General features: G+C 42.5%; 1 protein-coding gene across 3 annotated transcripts in view; it reads right to left on the reverse strand.

The window, feature by feature from the left end:
- Positions 1-5,658: 5,658 nt before the first annotated feature.
- The window catches only part of cdh4 (cadherin 4, type 1, R-cadherin (retinal)), a 175,062-nt gene continuing 166,325 nt past the window's right edge, over positions 5,659-14,395 (reverse strand). For all 3 annotated transcript variants that reach the window (XM_031843244.1, XM_031843236.1, XM_031843227.1), the window contains 5 exons: positions 10,832-11,068; positions 9,816-10,049; positions 9,554-9,693; positions 8,085-8,249; positions 5,659-7,603 (listed from right to left, as the gene is read on the reverse strand). In XM_031843244.1, the coding sequence (XP_031699104.1) occupies positions 7,397-7,603; positions 8,085-8,249; positions 9,554-9,693; positions 9,816-10,049; positions 10,832-11,068 (983 nt within the window). In that variant the 3' untranslated portion in view covers positions 5,659-7,396. The remainder of the gene's footprint in view (positions 7,604-8,084; positions 8,250-9,553; positions 9,694-9,815; positions 10,050-10,831; positions 11,069-14,395) is intronic.

Below are 14,395 nucleotides of genomic sequence, written 5' to 3' on the forward strand. Positions count from 1 at the left end.
TAAGGCCAATGTTTATGACTGCTGCTGAAATGGGTTTGTAAGTGTGGCTAAAGCTGTGCGGTATTGACGCGGGGGTTAATAGCCTGTTGGCCTCTTTAATGGAGTTGAATCAGGTCAAGCAGCAGGCGCCATCGGCCCACAGGAGAGGAACATCTCCGTTTATAAAGTCATCTCCTATATGAGGCGGGACAGGCACCAAAATGTGTTGAGCATACACACACACCTGTGGTTCACACAAGGAAATGTAACAAACAAGCTAAGGTTTATGACAAAACTAAACTACAGAGTCTACAGCTATGCTAGTGGCTTTGTGAGGCTGTAATTAGGCACAACGGTGCTTTGAGCTAAATGCTTGCATGGCAACTATAGGGTGACCGGATGAGAATGGAGCGAAATTGGGTACAGGGGAGTTGGGGGGTGGGCGTGCAAAATGCTTTGTTTGGATCTCGTAAAGGCAGCAATGATCCATGGGTATTTCCCTCACCACTCCTCCCGGTAGTTGCAGTGATGTTTTTAGTTTTTGGCTGAATGTTCACAAGGTTCTGGGACACTGGGCTCCATCTCAGCGATGGTAAATGGTATAATTCAACATCACAGCTATGCGTCACGGCTATGCGATGTTGTGCAGCTTTCAATTTGTACAATCTGTACATGGCTAACAAATACACTACAACAGCCATAATTCGACAGACCAACATTGTCATCCACATAGTCACGCAAATACGCAAAGTCAGCCCAATAATGAACTACTATAAATGAAATGTCTGCAAATTTTGGATCAGAAAAAACAAAACGGAATATTAATGACCATGAGAGAACTTTAGGCCAGAAAAAGTCACCTCACCTTGATGCACTTTCAAAGATTCAGAAAGACAAAAATGATCGTGTGCCTCATTCATAATCACAATAAAACATATTGAAATAATGCTCTTAAGATGGTGAGAGGAATTTTCACACATAGCACACAAAGATAGGAACAGAGGCATCAAGCTACAACTAATCAGCTTACAAAAGGAAACAAGGCCAGACACGTAGGTTGTCGTTCTGTCCCTTCATGTTATTGTAATATCATCATCATACATTTACAAGATTAATTCTGTTTCACGTGTGGTGGTCAATTATTTATTTATACTGATGAGTGCGCTGCACACCCATTATTCATGGGAAGCTTTTGGTCTGTCTTCCTGGAGTGATGCTGACGGAGGGAAATGGTTGGGCAGATGGGAATGGAAGCTTGATTGTACCCTAAAGGACACCAGAGACTAACTTGGCTGTGAAGGAATCATCTCAAACCATTTAGACATGTAGCCAGTGTCCCAGGAAAGGCACTTAACCTGTGGCTAAGGTGAAGAATTTCACCCAGTTGATTAGAGCAGCTGCTCTGCTCGAGGATGCAGATTGAATTTCCAACTGCACTCTAGCATGTAATCACCAAGAGAAGTCGGCCTCCAAAGGGCTCTTCGGCATTTGCAGCACCACCACACAGGTTCCATGTACTTGTGTTGAGGACATCAACAAATATTACAGGGACAATCCCATAATGCATCATTCATGGTGATCTCATGATAGATGTTCCTGAATAGTTCCATATCCATATGTGTTTGGGCAGTTGTGTTAACATACATCGTGTAAGTGTAACTAACATATGTACTCATGTAAAATGTATAGCATTGCAGCCCCCTTCTCCCCCCCCGCCCCTCTACCCTATTTCTCACCCCTTTAACTACTAACGCTTTCCCATAACAAACTAAGTTTGAATTCAGCTCAGTTTAAATATATAGTTTTAACAATAAAATGTCCCTCTATAAAATGTTTAAAACGGTGCCTTAAAGAAAATCTAATTGCTGTTTTGTAATTGCTTTTTTTAATGTATTATTGTTCATGTCTTTCTTGTTTTAGCTGTTATATTCATTGTTGTTTCACTCATAGGGACTTGGAGAATTACTATTGCTTAGGAGTTAATGCAGGTGTATAACACAAGCCCATGCTTACTCTCACACACACACACATGCAGGCACACAATCGACACAATTACATTTGCCTTTGCTTGTAATGTATTGATATTGTTATCATATTTCATATCTTGTAAAAACATCTTGTCAATAATATTTTACAGAGTCATATCTTATGCATATTCATTTGATGTTCTCTGTAATATTGTCACATTTTAATATTATATAGGTGGAGGCTTCAAATGAGCCCAGTTGGCTTTTTGCCTCTTCCTGCACTGATATTTATTTATCTCTGTTCTGTTTGTTTATTTTTATTTTATTGTTTGAATTGTGCAAAAATAAATAAACTAAATAGGTAACTAATGTAAAACGCAAACATACAAATTAAAAAGTTGCAGGCTTAAATCTGAAAAGTTCAACTCACAGTTTGTTGTCAGTCCTGGAGGAGCAGTTCGTTGTGAAACCCTCACCGCTAGATGCCGCGGTGGCGGAGATGAAATCCTCGTCGCATCTGAATGGGCCAGCAGTGGTCTTCATCAGGGGACCCACACAGCTATCCCGGTCACCGTGGGGTCTGCAAGTAGCAAGTAGCTCCGGTTGCCTGCCCGCTGTTTCTGTTTTGAATCCCGCCCTCTTCCGGACATGCGACCAATTACTACAGGTGGTAGTGACTCAAACCTACAGTGACCAATCAAACAAATATACCTGAAACTAAAGGCACAATCAGTGTTTATTTATATTTAGTTTACCCACTGTTTTCTGCAATATTGTTGAGAACCATTCATTTTCATTATTCAACTATGTGCATCCTACTGTGTATATGGTAGGTCTTAAGCCCTCATTAACTAGTTTAATTGCCTTACATAATTAATTCATCCAAATAATATTAGAAACTAACTTGTCTTAATCCCTTATTTGTAACATAATTTATACTATAGCTCTTAGGAATATATTTTGACATATGACCCTTCTAATAGACACAAGTTCATGCCACCCTGAGTGTGTAAACATGGACATGAGTCCGATATCATCCCAGTTTTGATCATAACCGGCATTATACTCATATCCATGTAAACACACTCACTTTTATAGCTTATTGGAACACCTCATTAATTAAGTAATTCCTGTGGTTTTTAGTACTGACAAGTCAAAGTGTTATTAATTTATGTGCAACTAACTGACTTAGTGAGCCTGCTTTTTGGGGGCCCTGGAGGGAGCGGGGCCCCAGGGCCGTTGCCTGCTTTGCTCAGTTGTTAATCCAGTTTTTTTTTATAGGCAGTGCTACAATAGAGCGTTGCAGGGATGATGTATTTTTGAAGGCCAATCCAAGGAGGGTTAAAAGAGGAGATGTTACATGTCATATCATTGGGGTACAACACATTACACCACAATATACACAACGAGGCCGTGACAGCGTACTAGTGGGCCAGAACACTCTGTCTCATTTAGCCACTTGTTAGTAACCTTTTTTAAGACACTTAACAGCTTCAAAATCCACAAGAGGTGTATTTACTGACGTACTTTGTAACGTAGGGGAAAACATTAAAATCCCTTAAGCTTGTGTTAACTACAGACCTTATTTCAGGCAGCTAACACATTAACACGTAAAAAACAAAACATTGACTTTGAGATGAGGGAACCGGGTTTTAGGACTCGTTCCTGCTCTTTATACTAAACTAGTGTTCTACTGCAATAGTTACTTCACTGGCTGCATTTACTTCACCAACAGTAACTAAAGCTGTTGAATAAATGTAGGGGAGTAAAAAGGCCCTTTATTGATACGATACTCCGCTTCAAAAAGCAATCACGATTAGCAGGAAAGGCTCTTTTCAAATGCTGTTTGATAATGCACAGACCGCTTCAGCCCCGACTGATATGAACGTCCTGTCTTGGTAATAGCAGAGTGTCTCCCGTGGACCAGGCATCCATAAATGGCTGGTCGTTAAACAGTAGATATCCACCCCCCACCCCCACCATCCCCACACTTCCAGCAGGAACATCAAATTTATTCTGCTGCTTTGATCTCGTTCTAAAGTCCTGAAATAGCAGGAGGCTCAGAGTGGTGTCAGCAGAAAAGCAGGCAGCAGAGCCAGCCCGTACCAGCCAGGCGGTACCTTTGCTGAATAGCAACATCAACACTAAAGTAGGAACAGTTGATCACACAGCCGGCATCGGAACCAACATCCGGTGCTGTTTTTCAAATTGGACTTTTCCCCAGCTCCAGCCCAAGAGACTCACTAGCTATATAGCGAGGAAATGAAAAAAGCCAGGCTTGGACATGTTTGAAGAGGAGAACTTTATTTACAACACACAAGGCACTGGCTGCCAGCCAGCAGCAAAGCTCTGTCTATATACGCCATTTATCAAGGGGGCAACTCGAGTGTGCTTTCTTCTTTCCTGCTGCCTATCTGCCACACGGAAACCAAGTGAACTTCGGCTAAGCCCATCAAAGAAACTTTCTCTGAAATGAATCTGCTTATCTTGCTGACTGGCTATGACCAAGATGACCTTTTACCAACTTGATTATTAGTTCAGAGCGGTGGAGCCCACCTCTGATGGCTCTCTTATTACAGAGACATAGGTCCAGTATTTTTGCCTGGTCCATAGCAGACTTCCCTATTCACTACAGCAAAGGTTAATTTAGGTTTATTACCGGATGTTCTCATTACTGGGACACTCCAGTAGATGAGGAATCTTTCCCTCTCCATTGCCCACTCCTCCAATCTCGAGCCATAGTGGACAACACTAGATTAAGTATCGTTCTATTTCTCTTCCTCATATTCAACCATTTTTTCCCAAACCATTCCTAAATGTTATGCATTGTCCCCGACATGCTTATAGCCCCCCCTCTCACTCTGCTGACCCTCTCTTCCATCCTACTAATCACCTCTACACACGGCCTACCTGCATCTCGCCACCGCCTCATTTTTCTCCCTCTCTCTTACTGCCTGCCTCTCTGCTTTCTCTCTGGGTGTCTCATTAAAGGCGCTCTATCTAATGAGATTACGCCGTGGGGATTAATGGTGTGGCTAATTGATAGACACACAGCCGGAGAGGATTAAATCCCTTTAAGTCCCAAGTGGGTTTTTGGGTGCTTCAACTGACTAATTGAAATCACAGGAACGGACACAAATACACTTCCTGACCTCTCCTACTCCCTCTTCTGGAATGCAATAAAAGGACGGATAGCGGGTGTTTTATTAGAAAATGAAGCCTTCTCCAAACAATAGGGTCAAAGATTATCTGCGTAATTCCAAAGGGAGTCTGTTTTGCTTATCACTTAAAAATGAAAAACTCCTGCACTTAAAAATACATTATTTAACTGTAAAAAAAAATAAAGATGGTCATTCAGTGTGCAAAGACAAACCAATCAGTTCATGAACAAAGGTGAAAATGCAGTAATTTAAAGCTAATTTCTATGTGTATGGAGGGTTAGAGGCATACAATGCTGTCAATGCAGTTTATTTTTTAAATATTACCACTGGGGGGGGAATGACGATGACGACATATCAGAAATTCCAACACATAGGGTTTTTTAGTCAAGGCTACTCGACACGGAGCTGCAATTATTAATGATCCTCAAAACAAGATGAGCCCATTATAATCTAAAGCTCAGAGTCCAATTATAGTTGCCATGTCACACAGTTCAGCATACACCTGAGGGTGATTAATGCAGGGAATAAAAAAAAAAAAAAAAGATGGCACATTTTCAAAACACGTCTTGTTTATTTTCTGAAGCACACATCCAGTATCTAGATGATTGAATAAAAGAATTCCAGGACACTGAATAATAGAACAACTATCAGCAGGCATGGCTAATGAACCTTCCTCTGTCCCGAGGTCAGAGGCCAACAGAAGGAACACATCTGTCAGAGACAATAGAGAGTGAAAGGGGAAGGCTGTGTTTTCACATATAAAAGGAGTATAACAAAGCATTTTTTAGAAAACAATCTCATGAGAACAAAAGCAGAGCAAAACTGAAACAAAAGATGTTTTAAGCAGGCATCTTTAAAAAAAAAAATGGAATAATGCTTCAACAGAAGACAAAGAAACAAAAATAACCACATATTAAAAATGAACGGGCCAAAAATCCCCTAAGCCCAATGAAGAGCTAGAGAAAGAGCAGCAACTTTTATGTCATCAATACTTCAAAAATAGGTATCTTACAGTATTTTTATTTTCTCAGTGTCTTTATACAGAGTATACTCATATAGTTTCCGCTGACTATTTTCACATTCTCACCACATAGTAACAAGTGCTTTGAGTAAAACATCTTGAAAAAAAAATAAAAAATCATGCACCTTTTAATATTTTTGTTGGCCTATAAAAAACAGGAATGTTCAAGGCGACAAAAAAAAAAAAAAAAAAAAAAAAAAAAAAAAAAAAAAAATCTTTTTCAGATTGTTCCAAGTCATTTCAAGTTCCACTTTCTTACATCGTCTGACTACTCAGATCATGCCTACATAAGCTTTACACTGTGGAGAGAGCAACACAAAACCATACAAGGCAGGCAAGCATCTCAACATAAAGGCTCCTAAACTCGTGAGTCCACAGAGGAAAGGCAGGCATTCCCCACTAAATTAGAAAACCCCCACATGTATAAAAATGGTCTCACACAATGTCAGCGTGTCGACAGGTGATGCTTGTGAAAGTCAAACTGAGCAGGTCCTCGGGGGAAGAGTGTTGTCTTCCCCACAGCAACTGTTACTGGCTCGTCTATTAGGCCATAATTCATTGGGTTATGATATCCGATAGTCTGCCCTGGTTGTGTCCTTCCCTCCTGGGACTGGCTGCTGGGGTTGTTCATCTGCACCACTGTGAAGGGGAGGGGAGAGTGACAGGAAGGGCTGGTTTGAGGAGCGTGAGGGGGGGGTTGGGCGAGAACGTGCCTCCACTGCACTGCACAAATGGCAACCGATCCTGAGATAGCAGGAGTCTGATACAAAAACACACCACAAAAGGCACTTTATAAAATGACAGTGCTTCTGTTCTAAGGAAATTCAAGTTGACAGAGTGAGAGAGAGAGAGTCAGAGAGCGTCGCCCCAAAAACATTCTCTTCAGTGTGAGACTAAAGCAAGGGATGTTTTTTTGTTTTAAAAATGAAATCAGCACAAATTCACTACTCGTGTCTCTCACGACTGCCTTGATTCATCCCCAGAACGCTCCGGGGTCCAGCACGGTGAGAGAACAACCAAGAGAAAAAAACAAAAACGTCACACTAGAAACTCGCCACTACGAAATATAAAGCCAGAATACAGTTGCGCTGCGGCGGGAATTCATGTTTGCGGGCATCGGTCGCTGTGAGCAGCGAGGTCTGTTCCTCACAACGTCTACCACGGAGACTGCGTCGTGTTCCTGGCCCCTGCGCGGTTTCTGGGAGCATCCATCCAACCGACCCCGCCTCTCAAAGACTCCTGCCGCAGCCCCACCCAGCACCCCGCTCTCAGTCATCGTCACCTCCCCCGTAGAGATCGGCCAGCTTCTTGAAGCGAGGGCCCCAGTCGTTGAGGTAGTCGTAGTCCTGGTCCCCTGAGCTAGTGGAGTTCAGTGAGCTGACGGATCCAGCGGTTGAACCGCTGCCCTCGTAGTCGAACACCAGCAGGGAGTCGTAGGGAGGAGCTGTGGGGTCGTTGTCTGCTGCCCTCAGACCCTGGAGACATAAAGACAGATAAAGAATGAAAGATATACAACCTCCTCTCTACAGTAACGACACTTCCTGTTTGGTGTGGTTAGACCTACATACTCTCAGGATGGGCTTTTAGCGACACTGGATTTAGGCCAGTCTTTGCTCATCAACAATAAAACCGAGATGATGATTTTTCACAGGCTCAGGTGGCCAGACAGTAAAAGTAGCAATAAACCGCATCTCTTCTTGCTCACCCAGCCATTAGGGTTTTACTGTTCCATCATGGTCTGAATGCTGCTTCAGAGCCTGACACTTAGCTCTGTACAGGGGACAAATATTTATCACAGCATCCCTGCTGATGGGAGCACATTTCTGGAAAATAAACCTTTGTATGAGTCACATCAATGAGGTCTGTGGACACTGCTATGCTGCCCAGCTTACACACAGAAACAGTTAAGGGAACTATGCAACACCCGAGACATTTTCCCTCCATTCTTGAACTTACATCATTGATGAAGTCTCCTATATCTCCAGGGTGGGGCAGACTGGGTCTGACGGGGTACTGTGACTCAGCAATCACAGGTCTCTCGTCCACCCTGCGCACCCCCGCCGGCTTACTGATGATGTGGTCTAAAGACTCGGGCTGCTGCAGCTGGCTCAGGTCATAGTCCTGGATGAAGGCCATAGAGGGAATGGTGAATGAAAATCAAGATTGTAACCTTATTAACATAATGATCTACTTTTTTTCCTACGGTTGCCAAATCTACAATCATTTTTTGTTTATTTACTGACTGCTCTTCTGTTATAATGTGTTTGTTTTAAACATTCAGTTGGGTCACTTAGCAATTCAACCCCAAATCATGAACCCTTTTCTCTATATACATACTGGACATGCATTGTGTTTTGAATCTAGCCCAGTTTCCAAGTTGGTACGGCTCCCACTGTCCGTCCTCACAGCCTCACAGCAGCCTTTGATGATCATTCCTCTTCAGTCTGCGAGGGCTCAGGGCTGACCTGCAGATACATCTGTGCTACAGGGCTTTCTGACAGACTTTCAGTCCTTTTTTGTAAATCTGCAGTGCTGCAGTCTTTGCTTGAGGGAATTACCCACAATTCCTAGTGTTTTACTGTTAGAAACAAGGACGTTCAGGGAAGTCTAAAATGATAAAAAATAAATAGAAAATACTGGAAGCGATAGCATCTGTGGTTTGAGGTAGGGCTATAACTTATACAGCTATATCTACACAGAAAAGGGACTCCTCACATGGAAAGATTTGCACTTCCAACTGTACTTGGCATTCAAGCCAAGCAGCACATTCAGCCTCAGCACTTGCTTGTAGGGCACAGGGCAGATTGCACACTGAAAACTTTTTTCGAAGTCAAACAAAAAGTACATTATTCTCTACAAACGCTATTGGCGAGCCAGCTGATCCAGACTTTCTCAATCCTCAATTTATTTTTTTTAAACAACTTTCTATGTCTTTCTTTGAATATCATTTTAATGAGGAGTTGAGCGTTTCATCTCATATTCATTATGGTTCATTGGTCCTGTTTCAGATGTGTCAGCCTATTTTTAATAATTGCGGAGCTGCAACACTCGCAACGACTATTTTGATAATTAATTAACTGACAAGTTTTACATGTTTTTCAAGCAAAGATGCCAAACATTCGCCTGTTCCAGCTTCTCAGGCGTGAGGATTTGGACAGATTCCTGAACCATGCTAATGTCCTCTTGGAATATACAGTACGCTAGTTTGACTTGTGTCTCTTTTGTTTCTTGTTGACCAAACTAGTCTCCCTTAAAGGGATAAATAAAGTTGTCTAATGTAATAGATCAATACATTCCCGACCTTTCATAATAGTCCGTAAATACCATCTATAATCAAAAGATGTTAGTTTTTCATGCCGCTGCTGGCGTACAGCCTTTCATGTCTTTAGTTCATTATGTATATATTTATGATTGTCAAACGATACCTGATCCTCCTCTCCTCCTCCCTCCTCATCATATTTGAGGATATTGTCTCTGACGTCGTCCTCGGGGTCGATGAGCAGGGGCTTCGCCTGCCGCTCCTTCTCTCTGCGCTTCATCCACACCACAAACAGCAGAACCATGCCTGTGAAGCACAGAAATGGCAGCAGTTGCAGTCTTACAAACTACATTTTCTCATTTTCACGGCATGATGCATACCGATACACCGATCCAAATAGTGCAAAGGTTTGCTTGTTCCACACTCACTGAGCAGTATGATGATGCAGATGAGTATTGCGATGATGGCCCCGGTGCCGAGGCCGGCGGCCGCCACAGCCCCTGTGGCGCTGCAGTCCCCGTTATCGTCACAGGGACAAACTTTGACTCTAATCACAGAGCGGTTGGACAGAGGAGGGTTCCCCGAATCGGACACGATGATGGGGATCTCGTACACACTCGCCTCCAGGTAAGAGATCCTTAGCCTCAGCTGAGCATAGTCACCTGGAGAGTGGGGAACGAGATAGTGTTGGTGATGGAGAGAAAACAGTGGAAAGTGGGGACAGCATTAGCAGATGGAGGGAAGTGAGTGGGAGGAGGATGAGGAGGAGAAAAAGAAGAAGGGTAAAATAAGATTAGACAGTGTACTGCGGAGGAATTACATTTTGTTTACTGCAGGATATCATGTCATCATGTGCGTAGGTACAAGGGAATGACATACCAAATAAAAGCTGCAACCAAACAAACTGCACAGCAATCATTCTGACATGTATGTATGCGAGGAGGCATTCGAGATATAAAAAGAAAACAGAACGTATGACCTTCAGCATCTATCACTCAGTCAAGCTAAGACAAGAGCCTCGGTGGGAGAAGAATCCAGGTATGTGATCAGATTTGTCCTCAAGACAACTGCTGTGATACATCCATCTGGGTGGATTAGGTGACAGATCGGCTGCTTGGGGGACAGAGAGATGAATGGATCTCATTTGTCACAAACGATGGATCGTATGTCAACACTGGATGGCACCCGCGTCTCTCACTGTGAGCTTTGTGAGACATTTTGTTAAACTTGGACTTCTCTCGCAGCTTACAGCCATCCCTGGTCCCCTGATTGATGTCGCCAGTTATTCTGTAGAGGGCTTTTGCATCCCATCTGTTACGTTTATGGTTTATTTCAGCTGGGGATGCTAGATATATCATTCCCACATACCTCCTAAATTATACATCACACGGGTGGGAGAAATATTTGCAACATGAATCGGAGCTGCAGTACAGCATTTACGTACCGTTGAGTCGGGAGATAGTCCAGTTGCGGCGAACGCTGGCGGGGAAAGAAGGCAGCTCGAAGACAAAGGGCCCCACGTTGGGGTCGGCGTCCGCGTCTGCGGCTGTGATGTTGACCCTGGAGTTGGGGCGCGCGTGCTCGCACACCTGGGACTCCCTGGGTATCAGCACCGGCGCGTTGTCATTCACGTCGATCAGGTAAATCTGGAGGGTTCCTGTCCCGCTCGCTTGAGGCGAGCCTGAGGGAAGGAGAGGAGGTAAAGAGATCAAAGGAGGAAGATGGCGAGATAATAACGTGGCGATCGAGAGAGAGAGGAGTGAACGGCTGTGAGGCAGAGGAGTACGTACAAATGAGATGATTTTGAAGATGGAGCAAAAAAAAAAAAATGGGGAGTTGAGAGACAGTGTGATGAGAAAGCAACAGAAGTAAGCAAAACAATCCTTCAATTTCAATGACATGTTTCTAGCTGATTCGAGCGCGGAAGTGAGAAAATGAGGCGTGCAGGCAAATAAACAATTGGGAAGAAGAGAGATTTTGTTTACTGAGGGGCTGAAAGTGGAGGGACAATACTGAGTACATTTGTACAGAGCACCCAAACAAAACAGCCAGAACAAATGAAAGGACGCATACTTTTATTTTTCAGTTTCGTTTAGATGTGGCTGCTTCCTGAAAAGGCCGAAGCGAGACTCGTTCTGGATGGGACAACGCTCACATAGAGATTGCTGTTATCTGCACTCCGCGAGGCCCACTGGGTAATGACGCTAACCCTTCGCTGCATCCAGCAACACAAGCTCATCATAACTTATTCAGGGTTTCTCACAGCTGCCAGGCCGGAACAGAACCATCAGGATGCGAGACACATTTTTGATGTTTTATGCATTTGCAGCAAATCTCCTATGTGCTTAAATTACGGCGCATAACTGACTGAGAAATGTTGTTTTCCTGCCGCGCTGTTTCTGTTGCTCTCGGTGGTGTACAACACGGTGTTGGGAATAAGTGCCTCATTGTTCTTTTTTAGTGCACCGCTTGCTTTCAGAAAAGTGAAGTGAACTGGAAGTTGTCTTGCTGGGCTGTCTCATATTGTAATGAGGTTGCACTCTAGTGTGAGGTTAAACATGTGCGTCTGATTCAATGCCTCTAACTGATTTTGTTGAATAGAATATTTAAAGGCCCTGGAAATGTATTTTCTCAATCAGCTTGTTACTTTGAGCGGTGGTGTCCTGCATGAACACAAGACGGCCAGTCAAGGCCAAGTCGGGGCGATGCGATGACATATTTCCATGCATCAATCAGGATTTAGCAACATCTAAATCAAAACGTGAGAGTTATGGGGTTGTTTATTTACGTTGCCAGGCTGCGATCAATCTAATCTGATCAAACCACACACCAAATGAAGCTTATTAGCAGAGTTATTGAGTGCTAAAACCATATTATAAATAACACAGAAGGATGTTTTCTTGCAAAATCTTACTTTAATAGTTTCTTATTTAGTCATTAATATTCAATGTAATAGGGAATTACTTTAAGATGTGAAGTTTTCGGGGGCTTAAAGCTATCCAAGCACTGGCAGAAGTGTGGGCACGCTGCAAAACAAAGACTCATAATTGATAATCTCTCTCATTTTAGTGTTTGCTTCCACTGGGATGTGGTTCAAATTACTGATACAAACATATGGGCATAATTAAAATGATCAACAGACTCCAGTGTGCTGTAAAACAAACAGCAGACGATTAAGGTTGTTTTTTCTTGAGTTATGGAGAAATCTGTAAAATGACTCAATAAAAATCAGCGGATGTCATCATATAATCATTCTAATCTCCAGGGGTGAATTAAATGAAGTGCAGTAGGTACTGTAGGTTCTTCTACTCTACTACATTTTAGAGGGATCTATTGTTTTACTCCACAACATTTATGTGAACACTTTAGCTACTTTAAAGATTAAGATTTAACTTGCAAAACAGATCTGCCTCTAGTATGATATGATGATTTGTTAGATTAAAGTAGGCAACGCAGAAATAACCGAGCATCAGTAGGGTTCACTCACATGGTTTGAATCGATATGATATTCATAAGAGCGTTTTTTTTCCAGTCACAATATAGCAGATTAATGCAAAATCACATGTGAAATAATCTGACAAACGCATGTAAATCAAGAGCTTCAGTAACTGATGTTTGTAGCGTGTGAGTGAATTTAGCCAAGAATCATTAACTCTTGTAATACGATGACAAAATGTTTGTCTTCATCACAAATAATAGTAACCAGTAATAATTTGCCAATAATATAATGTACAGTTAATATAAACCACTTTAAAATGTGTCATTCTGCAAAATGAATACTTTCACTTTTGTAACTTACTACAGTTTGCTGATTCTACTATTTCACGTTGACTTAAGTGAATGCAGGACGTTTGCGTGGTCGTACCATTACCAACTACAGATGAAGAAAGTGTGTGTACCGCTCCGTTGAACAAACACACTGCAGTGATATATTGTAGCCTTGATATTCAGTTGACAGCCCACTGCCCACAGACTGTCAGCAAGCCCAACAAAATTTCTGATGCAATGCACCATAGTTTACCCCAGTAGCTCATCAGTTTTATATTTCAACTTTTTTCTCCTCTATCAGACAGTAACTTGGTGCATCAACTATGTAAAGGTCCGTTGCCCCTGGCAGGCCCCAAGGCCCATCGACCGTCTTGTCGGTTATGATTGGCTGGGTGCTTTGTTGCTTCTTTCGCTTCGCTTGAGTAGAATAAGTAAAGAGAATTTCAATCAAAGTGGAATATATCCCCTTGTTGACACTGGGCTCCAGAATCAATAGGGAGTCAACACTTTGAGCTTAAGTTGGTGTGCTTTCGGGGCAACCAATCCCTCATTTCTCACTGGACTATAAACAGCTGGGTGCCTCCTACTTACACAGAGAGCAAGCGCCTCTATTTGTAGTGCTTTAGTTAAGCTTCACACATTGTCAAGACCTTCATTGGCAGATCCTGTTTTCATTTTTCATCCATCAGAAGCAGGGAAATGAAGGTCTGTGCATATTTGTGCACTGTTTACTTTATACAGTACAGTATATGAACAGAACGTCCCACACATTCACAGTTCACACACACTGTAGTGTAGAGTATCTGGCAGGAAAGTGACATATTTAACAAATACAAGCTCCATTTATGGAGTTCCATGTCACAAATCCACAACTGTTTGCTCGGTGTTTGTGGACCTCTGGTCCATGACATTATTTTAGTATTAAGTAAAATGGGAAGCCTTGCTCAGTTTGGTCCTAATGAGTTTAGAGGCGCTAACCTATGTAATAAGTTAGACCTGTGTTAGTGACAAGAGTTATGTTCCAGTTTACCCAAGAAAGTTACCGTACACTATTATGTCAAGCGACAGCACAGCACCTTGCCTGAATTTATGGACCCTATTTATAATATAATGCGTCATGATTCATAATGTGTTTGGATGATAAGTGCGAGAGTAGTGAGAAATATGCCAGGTAAGTGTGTTACTTAACTACGTTGTAGCCCATAATGACATCTGCTACATTCATCCCGCCTGTGCTACA

Source organism: Anarrhichthys ocellatus, unplaced genomic scaffold, assembly GCF_004355925.1.
Source record: "Anarrhichthys ocellatus isolate YVR2014 unplaced genomic scaffold, GSC_Weel_1.0 scaffold1, whole genome shotgun sequence".
Lineage (NCBI taxonomy): Eukaryota > Metazoa > Chordata > Actinopteri > Perciformes > Anarhichadidae > Anarrhichthys > Anarrhichthys ocellatus.